Source organism: Lycium ferocissimum, chromosome 8 (assembly GCF_029784015.1).
Source record: "Lycium ferocissimum isolate CSIRO_LF1 chromosome 8, AGI_CSIRO_Lferr_CH_V1, whole genome shotgun sequence".
NCBI classification, from domain to species: Eukaryota; Viridiplantae; Streptophyta; class Magnoliopsida; order Solanales; family Solanaceae; genus Lycium; species Lycium ferocissimum.
In genome coordinates this window covers 50,626,393-50,640,748 of record NC_081349.1, presented here as the reverse complement: position 1 = coordinate 50,640,748, position 14,356 = coordinate 50,626,393, and the positions used below count along the sequence as shown (strand labels likewise).

At 34.7% G+C, this 14,356-nt stretch overlaps 1 protein-coding gene across 2 annotated transcripts; it reads left to right on the top strand.

The window, feature by feature from the left end:
* The first annotated feature begins 9,874 nt into the window (after nucleotides 1-9,874).
* Nucleotides 9,875-12,567, top strand: LOC132068708 (probable E3 ubiquitin-protein ligase XERICO). 2 transcript variants are annotated; one of them, XM_059462384.1, is made up of 3 exons: nucleotides 9,875-10,122; nucleotides 11,173-11,338; nucleotides 11,904-12,567. In XM_059462384.1, the coding sequence occupies exon 3, from the start codon at nucleotides 11,917-11,919 to the stop codon at nucleotides 12,379-12,381; it is 465 nt and encodes a 154-aa protein (XP_059318367.1). In that variant the 5' UTR covers nucleotides 9,875-10,122; nucleotides 11,173-11,338; nucleotides 11,904-11,916; the 3' UTR covers nucleotides 12,382-12,567. The 2 variants fall into 2 exon arrangements, with proteins under 2 accessions (XP_059318367.1, XP_059318366.1); XM_059462383.1 differs by having other exon boundaries at nucleotides 9,879-10,122; nucleotides 11,173-11,236.
* Nucleotides 12,568-14,356: the final 1,789 nt, after the last annotated feature.

Genomic DNA, 14,356 nt, shown 5'->3' with positions numbered 1-14,356 from the left:
TATATACTCTTCTTGTTGATTGAGACGATTGCATATTTATGCTGTTGTGGATTGATTTCTCTGAGTCTTGTTATGACTTGTGGCATAGTGCCTTGTATTTATTGACATTGAATTTATTGACTGATCATATTCCATATTTACTGTTGGACTAGAAATACGTTAAGATGCATATTGTGATCAGATACAGAAATATATAAAGGCACATTTGACAAGGGGTAAGGATGTGGCCTAGATAAGGGCTCGTGATTAGAGGTCAGTTCTGGAGCGAGTGGTACATAGACACCATGGGTCCCCTACATAGTGTTTGTACTGATACTACCTTGCTTCACTTTTTATTTGAGTGCAGATTGTGTGCCAGAGACTTCATCCAAACCTCATATCTAGCTTGAGGCTATTTCCCGTTCAGATCAGAGGATGAGCTCCTAGCCATGCCATGCCCCCTAAAGATCTTTCCTATTTTGATGTCTACTTCATCCTAGACATTTATGCTATTTCAGACAGTTATTTATTCTTAGACAATTTATTGTTTTAGAGTCCTTGTACGATGATTTTCAGATTTTGGGGTTGTAATAGTTAGACTTTCGCATATTTTATTTTATTATGGGATGACTAGGCAGTTTATGGTTTTACTTCATGGTTATTGAATTATAATTGAGTTATTGATTGGCTGATTGGTTAAGGGGATGGTTCGCCCACCAAGGGAGTTAGTGTGGGTGCCATCACGATGGGTTGGGTTGTGACACTTGAGCCTTATGGTGTCTTTGCATCTTACAATTCTAGTTGCTATGGTTTGCTCCATCACAAGGAGTACTTTGATGAAGGGACATCCTAGAATAATTCATACACGAATGTTGCATCTTGCAGTCTAAGTTGTCATGGGTTGCTGCATCACAAGGAGCAATTTAATAAATGGCCTTACCAGTAGTACACATTATTCTAGGTTCTTTTAGGGAATTCCTAAAGGCTTTCTTTTAGCTTTCGGGTAGCTTTTGAACTTGTCACATTCTGTCGCTTGTGGTCCTAGGGATCTGTGATTTTATTATACTTTGCGAGATATGGCATCCAAAACTTTGCTGGTATAGGCAAGGGGCAGCCCTCGACTTCCATGGTTGTTTGGAGTACCTCTCCGTGTCAATGCTTTGGAGCATAGGCAGAGCCTCTATGATCTAATCAATTCGGTCATGTTGCTCCTTAATTTGTTGCAAAAAACTCTCCAAGGGCGGGTTTTATGGCTCCAGGGAAACAACTCCTTAAACTATTACTCCAACCCCGAGCCTCCAGCTCCTGAATTGTGAGAAGTCCCCCGACATCGGAGCTCCTAGGTGTGTTATTAGGAATACTCTTGGTTGGTCCGATTTTAGCTACGTGGATGATTTCGTGTTCAGGTTTCTGACTAAGGCTAACAACATATCGTTGAATTTCTGGTTCCAATCATGTTGTTGGGCCATGAAGTCTTCCAAGGTAGGTTAAAACTAACCTTTTTCTTTGTCTAGACGTCTGTGAGGTGGAACTTCCCAAACTGATGTGTCAAGCTCCTGGGAGAATGAACCAAGCCAATAGCGATGTTGGTTAATTTCTTGGTTCTAACAGGTTTTGTTTTTCCTCCACGTCTTGTATTCTGTTCCCGTTTGGTACTCCATCTACGTTTAGGGCTCTTTTTGCGTTTTGGACTCCGCCCACATTTGGACTCCAGTCAAATGTTGTTCTTTAGCCATGATTCTTCACATAATTAACAAACACAAAATTCACGAGGGATTAGCAGTGTTTTGAGATAATCACAATTGCTAGGGCCCATGGCGGGCGCCAAACTGTTAAGCCTAAAATTCATTTATTAGGTCAATCCATCAAATTATTCAGAATAAGTTCACAGGCAATGTAATTAATTCACATTGTTTTAATCCTTTAACAATGTGAATATAACGAAGTGACGTAATAAGAGTAAGAAAGCGTACAATTGAAGCAAAATAATTGGAAAAACAAAAGATGAAGTGATTCTTATTGATTCTCCTGGCTTAGATGAGTAAAATCTCTAAAGATTAGTGATGAACATCAAAGTTGACAGAAAATACGAATAAAATCGTGTATAACTAGGAGAAATCAAATGATTACTATAGTGGAAAAGTGGGAAAACTTATAGAATAGCTAATGGTAACTGCTTTCTTGATCCTCGCCCGTTTTAGCCGTTACATGGCTAAAATCGTGGGCATTAAATAAGATTAAATAGAATCTAAGATATCTGTAGATCTGACCGTTATTTGAGTTATCTTTTGTCTCAGAACTCTGAACCTTCCCAGATGGATCCTCTTGTGCTCCTGTTGTCCGGTGTGAGTAAAGAGGTCGGTAGCTGATTCTCGGACGGCCTAACGAGTCCTTGGTCCGACTGAGGTTGACCGATTCAAAGGTTGATTGTAGTCCTCTCTACGCCTTTCATATGTCTGATCAAATAATTTTTGCTTTTGGTATATTTTTAACAATACTGCTTTTACTAAGAGCCTGTTTGGATTATCTTATTTTAGGTGATTTTAAGCCAAAATAAGTGTGGAGTAATGTAGCTAAAGGGTACTTTGGTAATTACAGTTAGATAGTTAGTTACGGTTGTTAGTGAGTTAGTTAGTGATTAATCACATGATTAGTTAGTTAAGTTGATCATGACATTAGCTATATAAACAGAATCCTGTACTAGTCTGATTGTTTTGCTATTATGAATTCTACTTTTTCTTCTTCAATCTTCTCTATTTTTTTATCTCTCTCATTGTTCTTGGATTCACCATTGATGAATCCTCATCATTCTTATGGTATCAGAGCATACGTTGAATTAATCAGTGATTTCGATCCAATTTGAGTCAAGTTCTTGACAAATTCTTATAGTTTCAAATGATCTCTCACATTATGAAATTCTAGGGTTGCAATTGCAATCGTGAAGATCGATACATACAATCAGCATTCAAATCACAATTGTGATTGATAATTTGAATCATTCATTTCAATTCTCTAATTTAATCAATCAATTTTTGGATTCATGACAATGAACAATGCAACTAATGTGACAAATAGTTCGCAAAGCGCACCTGCTACTGGTACTTCTACAACCAATGCACAAACAAGGGATCATAATCACCCTCATTACTTGGCTTCGACTGATGTGAGTAGTATTACTATCATCTCTTTTCAATTAAAAGGAAGTGAAAACTATGTAGCATGGAGTAAATATATGAGAATTGCACTGACAGGAAGAAATAAAATAGGCTTTGTTGATGGAACTTGTAAGAGAGAGTTTTTCGTAAGATCATTGAAATTTGTGGGAAAGAGTTAATGCAATGGTTCTGTCATTGTTGATGAATGTTGTTTCCGGTAGTTTGATGGTTGGTATATTGTATGCTACAAATGTTTATAATTTGTGGATTGACCTAAAAGAAAGGTTTAATAAGATTGATGGATGTAGAACGTATAATTTGCATCAAGAAATTGCTTCTTTAACTCAAGATGTTGAGTTTGTGTCAACATATTTTTCAAGATTGAAAGGTCTATGGAATGAGTTTGAGTCTATGGTTCCATAACTTGCTTGTAATTGTGAGAAGTCAAAAGATTTTGTGATATATTTACAAAGACTAAAAGTGTATCAGTTTCTAATAGGACTCAATGACGCTTATGCTCAAGCAAGGAGTCAAATTCTAGTGATAATACTATTGTCTTTAGTAAATCAAGTGTACTTTATGATAAAAAGTGATAAGAGTCAAAAGGCAGTGGCACAATCTGTTAGTAACACAGGATTACTTAGAATAGCACCAACTGGTGTGCAGGATTCAGTTGCTATGTATTCAAGGACTGGATCTCAAAAAAGAAAAAGACCTTAGTACTATCCTAACAACAATCCAAATGCCTCCTGTGACAATTGCAAACTAAAAGGACATTATAAAAAGGATTGTTATAGACTGGTAGGATATCCTCTAGATCACCAAGATTTAATGAGCATAGAGGAAATAATGATAGCAAGAGCTATGGATACAGAAACAATGATGGAAGAAATCTTAATCATATAGACAACTAGAGAAGGACAGGTCCTAGTGCTCACAATGTTGTACCTGAAGGGGAGTGGAATCCTCAGAATTTGTCTCAAATGTGTGGTTATCAATAGCCTTAACATGGTCAAGAGAACAACTACAATGTGCAACAAGGACAAACACAAATGCAGGAGCTGTTGTCTTACCACCTAAGTTTACACGGGAGCAATGTGAATAGATTTGCAAAATGGTTGAACAAAGCCAAGGCAATATGATCTCTGCTAACTCAGTGAATGTATCAGGTAATAGCACTGCCCTGACAATAACCAATAATCCTCCCGCTTGGATTATTGACACAGTTACTACTAATCATATGGCTTCTAATACTGAGTTGCTAAACAGAAATACTATTTCCAAAATTGATAATCCAAGAAAAGTTCTTTTACCTAATGGTGATATCTCACATGTCACTCATACTGGCACAAGTGATATATCAACCAGAAGTACTTTAACAAATGTTTTGCATGTACCTCAATTTAAATACAATTTGCTCTTAGTATCAAAAGCAACTAGACTGTTACAATGTTCAGCTAGATTCTTTCCTGACTTTTGTGTGTTTCAGGATCTCTACAAAGGGAATGTGAAAGAGATTGGTAGAGAGTAGGATGGTCGATACTTTCTAGTCAACCAAAGGCTACCTGGAAATAGAAACTCTGGATTTCATATATCTGCTAATAATGTTGTTATATCAACTACATTGAGCCTGAATAAAGGGGACATCAACACTTGGCATAAGAGGCTTGGAAATATTCCATCCACCATCTTGCACAAGCTATTTCCCGGACAAAGATCTCATGTAGTTGAAAAAATAAATGAATGTACTGTTTGTCCTAAAGCTAGACAAACTAGACTACCATTTCATATTGGTTCATTTTCTAGTATAAGGTTGTTTGAACTGGTTCATATGGACTGGAGGGGTCCTTAAAAGGTTGTCACTTATGATGGTTATAAGTCTTTTCTAACTATTGTGGATGATCTAGAATGACATAGATTTTCTTGCTAAAACGCAAGTCTGATGTTATTGTTGTTCTCAAGCAGTTTCTTACTTTTGTTAAAGCTCAATATGATAATTGTGTAAAAATTGTTAGAACAGACAATGGGACTGAGTTCATAAATTCATCATGTAGTGAATTGTTCAGTAGTTTGGGGATTATATGCCAAACATCATGTGCTTATACACCTCAATGTGACGAATGGCATAGCTGAAAGAAAACATAGACATATTTTAGAACTCATAAGAGCAATGAGATTTCATGCCAATATCCCTTTAAGATTTTGGGGTCATTGTGCTAAAGCTGCAACGTATCTAATAAATAGAATACCATCCACTATGATAGGGAACATATCTCCATATGAAAAACTACATGGAAGGAAATCTTCACTTACACACCTAAGGATTCCAGGATGTTTGTGTCATGCAAAAACAGTTTAATTAAAAAAGCTGATAAACTTATGCCTAAACCTAAACAAACAGTCCATTTCAGATATTCTGAAACCCGAAAGGGCTATATACTTTATGATTTTACTAATAAGATGTTCTTTGTCAATAGGGATATGAATCTCAGCAGTCACCAAACATATTTACTGCTCCTGATCTTAGTTTCACTAATGAAGAATCAACAACAAGTGGAACTTTTTCCTCACTCAGAGAACATACAACATCAGCTACAGTAGCAAGTTGTAGTTCAACAAGCACTACAACCTCATATTTCTATAGAAGTATAACCAGTAGTGCCATATCAAGCACCAGTTGTGCAGAATACAACAGATACAAGAAAGTAACATCCTCCTGGATGGATGAATGACTTTATATCATTAAATGTTCATGATGATATTCCTTATGAATTATCTAAATACATATCTTACAAGAATTTGTCACCTAATATCAAAGTTACCTTGCAGCATTTTGTAACATTGTGGAACCTACATCTTATGCAAAAGCAGTGAAGGATCCAAGATGGCTAGATCAATGCAAACTGAGATAAAAGCACTAGAAAATAATCAAACATGGTAAGTGGTTCCTCTTCCATAAGGAAAGAAACCAATTGGTTGCAAATGGATATACAAAGTGAAGTACAAGGCTACAAGAAAAATAAAGAGATTCAATGCAAGATTAGTTGCCAAATGGTACATTCAAACTAAAGGCATGACAATCAAGAAACATTTAGTCCAGAGAGGAAGATGGCCGCCCTTAAGGACGATCACTTTTAAGCAATTGCGTGACAAGAAGTGACACATTCATCAAATGGATATCTATAATGCATTTCTACAACGGGATTTGTATGATGAAATCTACATGGATCTTCCACGAGGATTTAAGAGTCAAGGGGAGTGCAAGCAAGTATGTAGACTCTCAAAATTCTTGTATGGGTTAAAACAATCACCAACACAGTGGAATGCAAAGCTAAGTGAGGCTCTACTTAAGTGTGAATTCCATCAAAGTCAGTATGATCACTCTTTATTCATATAGGGGACTGGAAGTGGAATAATCATAGTCTTAGTATATGATGATGATATATTTATAACAGGTGAAACCTAGAGCAAATATTATAGACCAGAACTGCTCTACATAAAGCCTTCAAAATCAAGGATCTTGGAGAGTTAAAATATTTCCCTGTCATTGAGTTTTCAAGGTCAGATGAAGGAATTGTAATGCACCAAAGAAAGTATGCACTGGAACTAAGAGACTGGCCTGAGTGCTGCAAAACCAGCAAATACTCCTATGGATACTACTACAAAGATGACAACCAAAGAATATGATGATCACAACAAAGAAGCTACAAGTTCAGGTGATGAAGAATTGACATATCAAGGACCATATCAAATGATTATAGGGAAGTTGTTGTATCTTACTGTCATTAGACCTGATATATCATACAATGTGCAGACACTAAGTCAATTTCTTCAAAATCGAAAGAAGTCACATATTGATGCAGCTATGAGAATTATCAAATATATCAAAGGAAAGCCAGGTCAAGGAGTGTTACTGACAAGCAACAAGCAAGATGTTCTAACTGCAAACTATGATGCAGGTTGGGCTTCATGTCCCTTCACAAGAAAATCAGTTACAGGATTTGCAATCAAACTTGGAGACTCACTAATCTCCTGGAAATCAAATAAGTAGTGTACTGTGTCCAGAAGTTCAGCAGAAGCTGAATATAGAAGTTTAGCTTCAATAGTTGCTGAGTTAACTTGGTTAATTGGTTTAACTAAAGACCTTGGAATTCATGTACAACTACCTGCTTGCATATACAGTGATAGCAAGGCAGCTTCACAAATTGCTGCCAATCCAGTTTACCATGAAAGAACCAAACATATAGAGATAGACTGCTACTTTATAAGGTAGAAGCTTCAGCAAGGAACAATAAAGACCGAGTATATTTCAACTCATGATCAACTAGCAGATGTACTAACTAAAAGTTTGGACATAGTGCAACATGAATACTTGAGTTCCAAACTTGTTGTCTACAACATTTTCAGACCACAAAGTTTGAAGGGGAGTGTGGAGTAATGTAGCTAAAGGGTACTTTGGTAATTACAATTAGATAGTTAGTTACAGTTGTTAGTGAGTTAGTTAGTGATTAATCACATGATTAATTAGTTAAGCTAATCATGACATTACCTATATAAACAGAATCTTGTGCTAGTTTAAGACAGTTTTGCTAATATGAATTTTACTTCTTCTTCTTCAATCTCCACTCTTCTTTATCTTTCTCATTGCTTTTGGATTCACCATTGATGAATCTTCATCATTCTTCAACAAGTACTTTTGTAGTATTTGTTTACTATAAAAAGTGCTTTGAAGTACTTATTTTTAAGCCAAAAATAATAAAAATTATTCAAAAATCATAAGTTAGGAATTCTAGCTTATAATTTTTGGCTTATAAGCCATAAATTATAAGTCCATTCAAATAGACTCTGAATCTGATTCTGAGTTTACACATTTTTACTTAACATATGTAACAGTATGCTCAAATTATTGTGTACGTGTTAAATTTCCATGCGTGAAATTTTGAGAACATCTATGCTCTACAATTGAAGTGATAATTTAAGAACAAAAAATGCCTCATATTTTCACAAATACAACGGGGGAAAAAAGGAAGCAAAAATCTATTCATGTAAAAAACTAAAATTAAACTAGTAAAACATCTACATGCATTACGAAAGAAATTGTCTCAAACGATTGGCTGAAAACTATTTTGAGTGATAACGAAAATTTAATTTCTGGTCAAAATATATTTCTTGAAGTCACCAAACAGCTTGTACTAGAAGTTCAAGTTAGCTAGTTCTATGAATGTGAACAACATTGAGAATCAAAATTAGCAAATCAGCGTAGATTCCATATGTTTTCTTATGTTCTTAAATTTTTTAAGCTTATGTACATGTGAAGTATATGATTTCATTTGTTTTGGGGTTTTTCCTTAAATGTTGGGAGTACCTTTTAGGGGCCATTGGGAAAGATTATATTAGACTTGTAATGTGGGAATAATGGTTTAGGGATTTAATAATAACATAATTATTTAGTAGATATATTTTTAGATGATTGGTTCATTGGATTAAAAATGTGATATATGAGATATAATATAAAATATATGAATTATTTTTGCATTATATAAAACTGGATAAATTTTTATTTATGATTTTTGTAGTGATTTCTTAAATGATTTTGGGAGAAGAGCTCTGGAAAAAATGTATTTTTGTCATTTGATTGTTTTATTGCGAAACTAATCCCAAATTTTTTATCCCATATTAAATGTAGTAGAAATGTAATACCACAATTATGGTACAAATAATTCTAAGATTACTTATACCTGAATCAATAATTTCAATACCAATCATAGGATAAATTATCTACATTTTATCCAAAAATTATTGTCCTTCTCTCCTCAACCAAACGGCCCTAAAAGTTAAAATCTTTATGATAGTTTACACCAATCTTTTTCTATGAAATTTACAAATGATCTTTATGATTCTACAGTTTTCGCGGAAGTTGACATTAGTCATTTAACACCAATCCAATCTTATATCTCTTAATTTTATAAATATTTAATAATAAGTATTCTTATTAATCTATTTCTATTGGCCAATATGAACATAACTTATGTATATTGTTACATTTTGAAGAGAATATTTTGTTCTTCAGCACCACATCTTGAAATGAAGATTCTTTTTAATAGGAGAATTGAAAAAATCTATTAAAAAAATATCTGATGGGATAACAATACAATGTCCACACTGATGTTCGAGCTTGTGACAATTGTGGCCTATTTGATCATTGACCTCTCCCTTAAAATAAAATAAAAAGTGAAATTGTGACATATAGATCATGAGTTCGAACAAGAAAAAGCGATTACAACGCTTTGCGTTATGATAGATTATCTTTAAAATGCGATCCTTTGCGACCTATAGTCAAAACAAGGCTAACAGAGTATGTCAATTAATTTTCTTATATTTAATGACCTATGTCAAAGTTAAATTTATTTAACGACCTATAGTCAAAGTTAATTTATTAACGACCTATAGTCAGAGTTAAATTTATTAACGACTTATAGTCAAAGTTCACTTTAAGTGCAATTTCCTCTTTTGGATTTGTGAAAAAAAGAAACACGAAATTAAAAGGACACAAGAAAGATCAAGTCTTTGATCAACAGATAATTTTTCTTTTAACCTTTTCTTGAATATAACGAAACCTTACTGCCAATTGCAAGAGGCAAATTTATGTCACCTTTACCATGAAAATGACACTTCCAATTCATTTATTAACTCCAAGAAAAGAAAAGAAGTTCCAATAATTGAAAAGATCTCCATCAAAAAGTGAGCAAAATAAAAACTGTAAATATTGTGGTGGGACCAACCAAACAGAGTTTGATCAGTACTTTTTTTTTTTTTTTTTTTTTTTGTTATAAATAGAAAGAAAGAAGTGTCTTTGGAGATTCATAGGACATAGTCATTAACATCCATTTTCAATAATCTTTACATTTTTGGTGTCCTATGAATTTCCAGCTCAATCATCAACAACAATATCAAAGTTCTTGTTCTTGCTAAAAGACTTCACCTTTAAGTAAGTATCCTTTATTTTTCTTTATTACCATAAAGAAAAGAAAAAAATACCCTTTATTTCTTGTGCTTTTGCTTTTTCTCTGTTTGGTTCACCAGTTACTTTTCTTTTTCTTTTTTGGGTGTGTGTTTTTTATGGGGGTCTAGATAAAAAGTGAGTCTGATCTGTACTTAGATCTTAATTTTCAAGAAATATAATATAGTTTTTGCTTCTTACAAATTGAGTATGTTTCATTTTATTTTGATATGTTTCATTTTATTTTGATTCTTCCTTATTGTTTTAGGTACTTGATTGAGGACTTTATGTTGAATCTTCACATTGTCAATCAATCATCTAAAAGACTGTATATATACTGTAGTTGGTGATCTAAAGATTTTATCTTGGATCTTCATATTCATTCTTGGAAAGTTTAGGGTTTGGGAGTTAGGTAATATACTTTACAAAATTTAGATTTTGGGTTTCAAGTTGTTTAACCTTGCATTAGAGTTTACGGTTTAGGATGGAATAAAAAGTTTCTTTTTCTGTGCCTATTCTTATTTGGTTGCAAGAAAGCAAATTTGCCTACTTTCCAAAAGAAAATTTAGCAGAGTGGGCTCTTTAGTTCTTGGATCTCTGCAAATCAAAATTTGAATTTAGTTAAATAATTGGCACAAAGCTGACCTGATAGGACAGAATATGGGTGTTTTGATTAATGGAACTTCTTCCATTTGTTTAGGTGTGGCTCCCATTTTGATTTCTAAATTAGAGTATGCTTTCTAATGTTTTTCACTTGCTCTGTTGTAATGCTTCAATCACCTCTAGATGTTACATTGATGTGTATACTGTACTAAAAATGGTTAGATAAGAGGAATCTATCTAATCTGCTTCTGTTGGAGGAATACATATTAATTAACTATGATTAAATGAGCGAAGTTTATATGCAAACTCATGCTTCTATTGGTTTGGTGTAAACACCCTGTGCGGCTAAATTTTTACCATATCTTAATCTGTAGACTCACTATTGTGGCCTTCTTCAACATTTCTTGATTGCTACTTATTTCTATTTCTATGCAGATACAGTGCATTGAGTTCTTCCAAAAGTTTTGCTTGAAGAAAAATTCTTCATATTCCGTACTAGGTAAATTCTTATATCATTCTTTTTTTATAACCGTGGTGTCTGGGCCAGCTTGCGCGCTCCTCGACTAGTTTCATGAGCACCTGCTACCTCCCACCAAGACAGGTACTGGGTAACGCTGTCCACCTGACAGATGGGACAGTTAAAATTTTTGGATTACTACTAGTCTTTTGATTCTCAGTAGATGTTATCCGGTAATTGACCTGATGTTTATTTTATGTTTGAGTACTTAAGTTATGTCAAAAGTTAATGCATAGTACTAGGAAATGCTTCACAGAAAGACACATGAAGAATAACACAAATAATGGTAAAAATGGCTGCTCTGTTTCTCTTAAAAATGACCAGTGATCACCTTCTATTTGCATTATTTTGCCATCTTGGATGGAACTTTATCGCTTAACTTAAAACAACTACTGCTGCCACTTCGTCTGAGCAATCTGCTTAATCTTTTTCTACTTTAATTCCAAGGGAAACTAAATCATTTGAGGCCCTTTCTGAATGTGTCAAGTTAGAAAAATAGTTATGAAAAGTAACTTATGGCAAAATTTGGAATTATTTTTTTCTTTCCTATATGAAGATTGACTTGACTGCTGGTTTTGCTGAAAGAAAATATGGGACTTGAAGTCCCATATATCGTTTCTGATTGTCAAAATTTATTTTCATGTTCCAGGTTCCTATTCATAATGGGACTCTCACCATATACAACTCCAGCAGATGCAGGAGTGTTCTGTGTGATTCTGGTTAATACAGCCATATCCATCTCTATTGTGAAGGGGATGGTTCGATCTATTCTTCATGTGATTGGCATCAACTTTGCATCATGGGAAGAATATTCTATTGAAGGCCCGAGCTTGGACCCGTTTGAGTGTCGTGGGACCCCCTCGGGGTCATACATGGAGGAGTTCCGAAGCAGAACCCCTGCTGTTCGTTACGATTCATTGTGTATATCTAATCACCCTACTGCACAAGAATGCCCGGTATGCCTGGCAGATTTCAACCATGATGCAGAGATAAACTGTCTCTCATGCGGCCATGTTTTTCATAAGCTCTGTCTTGAGAAATGGCTCAAAAGTTGGAACGTCACCTGCCCTCTCTGCAGGGATTACATTATGCCTCAAGAAGGTGAGGAAGATACTTGTCCAATGTGAATTTTAGTAGTTTGTGAGGCTACTCCATCTGATGTATAGCTTAGTTGGGTAAAGGTTTTATAATTCTGTAACTTTTTATACTGTAATACTCTCTGCGTCCTATCATAGTGACGGGTCTCTTTGCTGCGACCAAGAATTCATACATTGTTGTACATATGTTATGAAATTGAATTTCCACTTCTGATGTTTTCCATCTTCTAGCTTAGCTAGCAACCAATAAGGGAATGTTTTGCTGCTTGATTGATATGGTGAAATGTAGCATATTCTTGATAGGTTTTTGCATTGTTCAAAAAATATCAGGCAAAGGCACAGGTTTTGAGTTTCCTGTGAAATAGATCTTCTTGAATCCCTTCCCATTCGATTTTTGGTTCAAGATTAAATATCTTTTCCGTGTGCAGCAAAGGAGGGGAGGATAGAGAAAAGAAGAAAAAGACTGAGGTCCAAGGTTATAAATGAAGGTTAAAAGTGAAAGAAGATAACAGGGAAGGAAAGTGGTTCCTTTTATAGTCTTTATTCCTCAAACCAAGTTTCATGTCAGGGTATTTCTACTTCTTGCAGTGGGGTGAAGAGGGAGAAGGCGGTTAGGAGTAGGATGAAAGAAACATGTGCAATCAAGCACAGAATGAACTGATAAATAAACAAATGTACATATAATCTTATTTCATCAATTTTCAACCTTAAGAATCAACTAATACTGTTTTCTAAGTAAACAAAGATCTAGAATTAGAAGAAGGAAAACAAAAGGCAATCAGAAGAAAATTGAGTCCTCGTGGACTCTATACATAGATGTGGCATATTATCTTATTGTTCTTGATGTTTTGTCTTATTGTGTTGTTCAGCCATCCTTCAAGTGGATTCTGCAGCAGCAACTGATGAATATAAACAAGAAAATTCTGAATGGAAATTTGAGGGGTGTGCTTCGGCCGTGAAGTTATTGCCTTGTTACATATTTGTTGATTCATTTTTGGTTCACACGACTTCAAGCAAATAATGTAGCTATAGGAGTTACGTGGAGGATATCCTATGCATGAGTAATATTATCTATTACTATATGGGATCCTGATTCTTGAATTAGACTCTATCCGGTACATTTAGGTGTGGAGATCGATGATCAGGATAGAAGGCTAGTGGTAGGACTAGTATTATTTCCCTTCCATGTAGGATAAGTATTATTTTCTTCATTCTACTTAGTATTCTCAGTTTTGCCTTATAGTTTCTTGTCCTTGATTTTCTGCCACTATCTGTTATTTCTTGTACTTCAAGTATTTTATTTATCTATTCCTTTTTCCAGATTGTTTATCATGGTCTTTGATCTTGCACTATTTCATATTCAATACTATAACTTTGAATTCTTTTGTTTATACGACCTTTTTTAATCTGGCTTGTTGAGGGTCTTTCGAAGCAGCTCACCTACATTGTAGGGGTAAGGTCTACTTACACTTTACCCTTCCTAGACCCCACATTGTGGGATTTCACTGGGTACGTTGTTGTTGTTGTTGTTGGTGGTGGTGGTGGTGGTACATTTAGGAAATTTTATGCACAAAAATAAAGGTGCATTCAGTGAGTGAATGAAATGAGATAATAGTACTACTGTCCTTTTTATGTTGAAGGACCTGTCTCTCAAATAAAAAGATTGATGTTCCATTATGAAGAGTGCATCCAGGGTAAAATGTTTGACAGACAATTATGCAATGCACTAGTAATCATCGCTCAGAACATAGATATGATAGATCACACAGTTGACATCTTTTTCAAGAATGAAAACCTCGATCTTTCGGTCCTTGTGGTTGAAAATTAGTCATTATCTTGAAGATTCATATTCCACAAGTGAACCTCTGTCGGGGTCCGAACCAAGCTTTTGATACATTGTGAATAATATTGAATTAGGTCTAATTTCTTCTATTGAAACTTTTAATTGATCGCAATTATTCACATATTAGCGGGGTTGTCTAAAAATAGAGCAGACTTCACTCCA